The following is a 2,257-nucleotide window of genomic DNA, read 5'->3' as shown; positions in this document are numbered from 1 at the left end:
TTATTAGACAGGTTACGTAGGATTAAGTAGATGAGTTACGTAGGTGTAGCAATTTCGGTCTTCAATTATGAAAACCAATAAAAACCCGCAAACTAATTAAGGCAGCCTTTTTTTAAGTAAGTCACAACGTAGGTGCAGCAAGTCGTTTGATGATCGTTTCCTGTGTGCGGGTGGGGCCGATCGGGACCTTATCCGGCTACGACGTCGCCGAGAAAACGACGCGCTGCCATGCCATATTATCGGCCATTATCAGTGTAGCTGACCCGCCCCTAGATTAGATGCCTGCAATATACTACTAACGGGATAATCAATTATTGATCGATCGATCCTACTCTTGCGCGGAGACTCCCAACCTCCTGCCCCGATTAGATAGAAATTTAAAATCGAGCTGGCGCTCTCCATCAACTTTTGGTTCGGGACCTCTACTAGCTAGCACGTACGAGATTAAAAAAAAAGAGATTGTAGACTACAGAAGCTATACTTCCCATAATTGAGTCTACTTCTGTTCTATATTATTAGTGGTCAATTATGTCAGTGCATGCTCACTGCAGTAGGGCCACGGTGTCGTTTATAACTTTATTTTGGAGAAAGAAATCTAAGAAACAACCTGTTATTGGATGATTATAGGAGGATAGTTGTATCCTCAGCCCATCAGGGTGAGTTTGATATAATGGAGGATCGGGATGATTGTAACTGAGTTGGTTTGGTACAATGGAAGACGATGTGTCCGTTGATAACGAGATGCAGGGTGTACATTCATAGGGTAATATGGTAAGGATATGTGCGTCGGTGTTGTTTCTAACAAAAAATTATGAGTAATTTTGTCACATCATAAAGGTGTAACGCTCAACAAAAAGCAATTTCTTTACCATTTATGCTCATGTATGATGAGAACGGGATGGCCGGCGAAGGCAAGCATTTCTTCTCTGTTCTGCAACTTCGCGCACAAACAGCAGTACAGCCCACTGCAAAAAGCTTAGACTACCCATACTCGAAAGGAAGAAATAAAATACGCACGCCGACACCTGACCAACCAACCTAGCCTTTTCCCCTGAAATTTGCCACGCCATGAACGAACACCCACCCGCTCTCCTTCCGTCAGGATCGCATGCCTTCGCTACTACGGTTTGCTTTTGCTACGCATGCCAAAAAGGAGGGCCCGAAACGAGACAAACAATTGCTAGTGATGATCTCGCTTCAGGCCTATACTGCGGCGCATATTTGCTAGACCAGCAGCGGGCGATCGAGCCATGCCGATGCCATGCATGCTCTCCGGTCAGTCCTCGAAGCCGGTCCTCTTCCAGACGGCGTCCCGGACGCGGCTGAGGTCGCGCCCCTTGAGCGTCCTGCCGATCCCCTCGTGCACCGACAGGGACGCGGCGCGGCCGCGCCACGCCAGCTCGTGCGGCGGCACCACCGAGCCGCTCCGGCAGCCGGCGCCCACCTTGCCGTAGTCGTCGTCATCGTCGCCGTAGAGCTCCCACTCGCCGGCGTGGTGGTCCCTGTACTCGACCCCCAGGATCTTCTGCCAGTCCGGGATGCTCATCGGCAGCGACCCGGGCACGGCGCCGGCGCCCGCGGTGGCATGGTCCAGCGGCTTCTTCCGGCCGCTGGCGCGGGCGGACGACGGGATCGTGCGAGCGCGCGCGAGGTCCGCGGGGCCGGAGTCCGCCGCGCCGAACGACCCCCAGACGTCCGACTCGTCGAACTCGTCCGCCGCGCTGCCGGGGCTGCCCCGCGACGCCGCGCTCCGGGACGGCGTGAACATCCGGTACGCGTGCTTCGCGGCCGCCGACCTCGCGCTCCCGGCCATGGCGCTCTCGTTTGTGCCTCGCGCTTACCGTGACGCCTCAACCACCGGTCTTTGGCGGAGGGAAGGGTGCGGGGTTGTGAGGAGGGCAATGGTTTTGGAGTTTGTGTGGGTTGGATCGCCAGGTTGGATTTTATAGGAGCATGGCCTAGTGTGCGGGTCCGCGCAGCAGTGAGAGAGGGACCGGAAGCAGATAAGACTTGTGCTTAGAATGACGGTTCTAGCCTCGCGTGCCTTCCGCAGGGTGCACCGTAGCGTGGCTGTGCCATACGCTCACACTTGTCCGGCATGATGGTTGTACACACATTTTCCCCGCAAGTACAATATGACCTTTTTTAGGGGACAATAAGACCTTTTAATTGCATTTCTCCAAGGCCTCGGTTTGGAGGATTTTCATGAGAAAAACATAATGAATATGACCCAAAGGAAAGTTTCCTCTATATGCAT

General features: G+C 53.5%; 1 protein-coding gene across 1 annotated transcript; it reads right to left on the bottom strand.

Moving 5' to 3' along the window:
• Nucleotides 1-840: 840 nt before the first annotated feature.
• Nucleotides 841-1,925, bottom strand: LOC119364980. Its single transcript, XM_037630557.1, has one exon. It carries the CDS (start codon nucleotides 1,811-1,813, stop codon nucleotides 1,277-1,279), a length of 537 nt encoding a protein of 178 aa, XP_037486454.1. The 5' UTR covers nucleotides 1,814-1,925; the 3' UTR covers nucleotides 841-1,276.
• Between the last annotated feature and the right edge of the window lie 332 nt (nucleotides 1,926-2,257).

The sequence above is a fragment of the Triticum dicoccoides genome, chromosome 2B, assembly GCF_002162155.2.
Source record: "Triticum dicoccoides isolate Atlit2015 ecotype Zavitan chromosome 2B, WEW_v2.0, whole genome shotgun sequence".
Taxonomy (NCBI): Eukaryota; Viridiplantae; Streptophyta; class Magnoliopsida; order Poales; family Poaceae; genus Triticum; species Triticum dicoccoides.
Note: the sequence above shows the minus strand (reverse complement) of the source record. Positions and strands in the feature narration are given on the sequence as shown.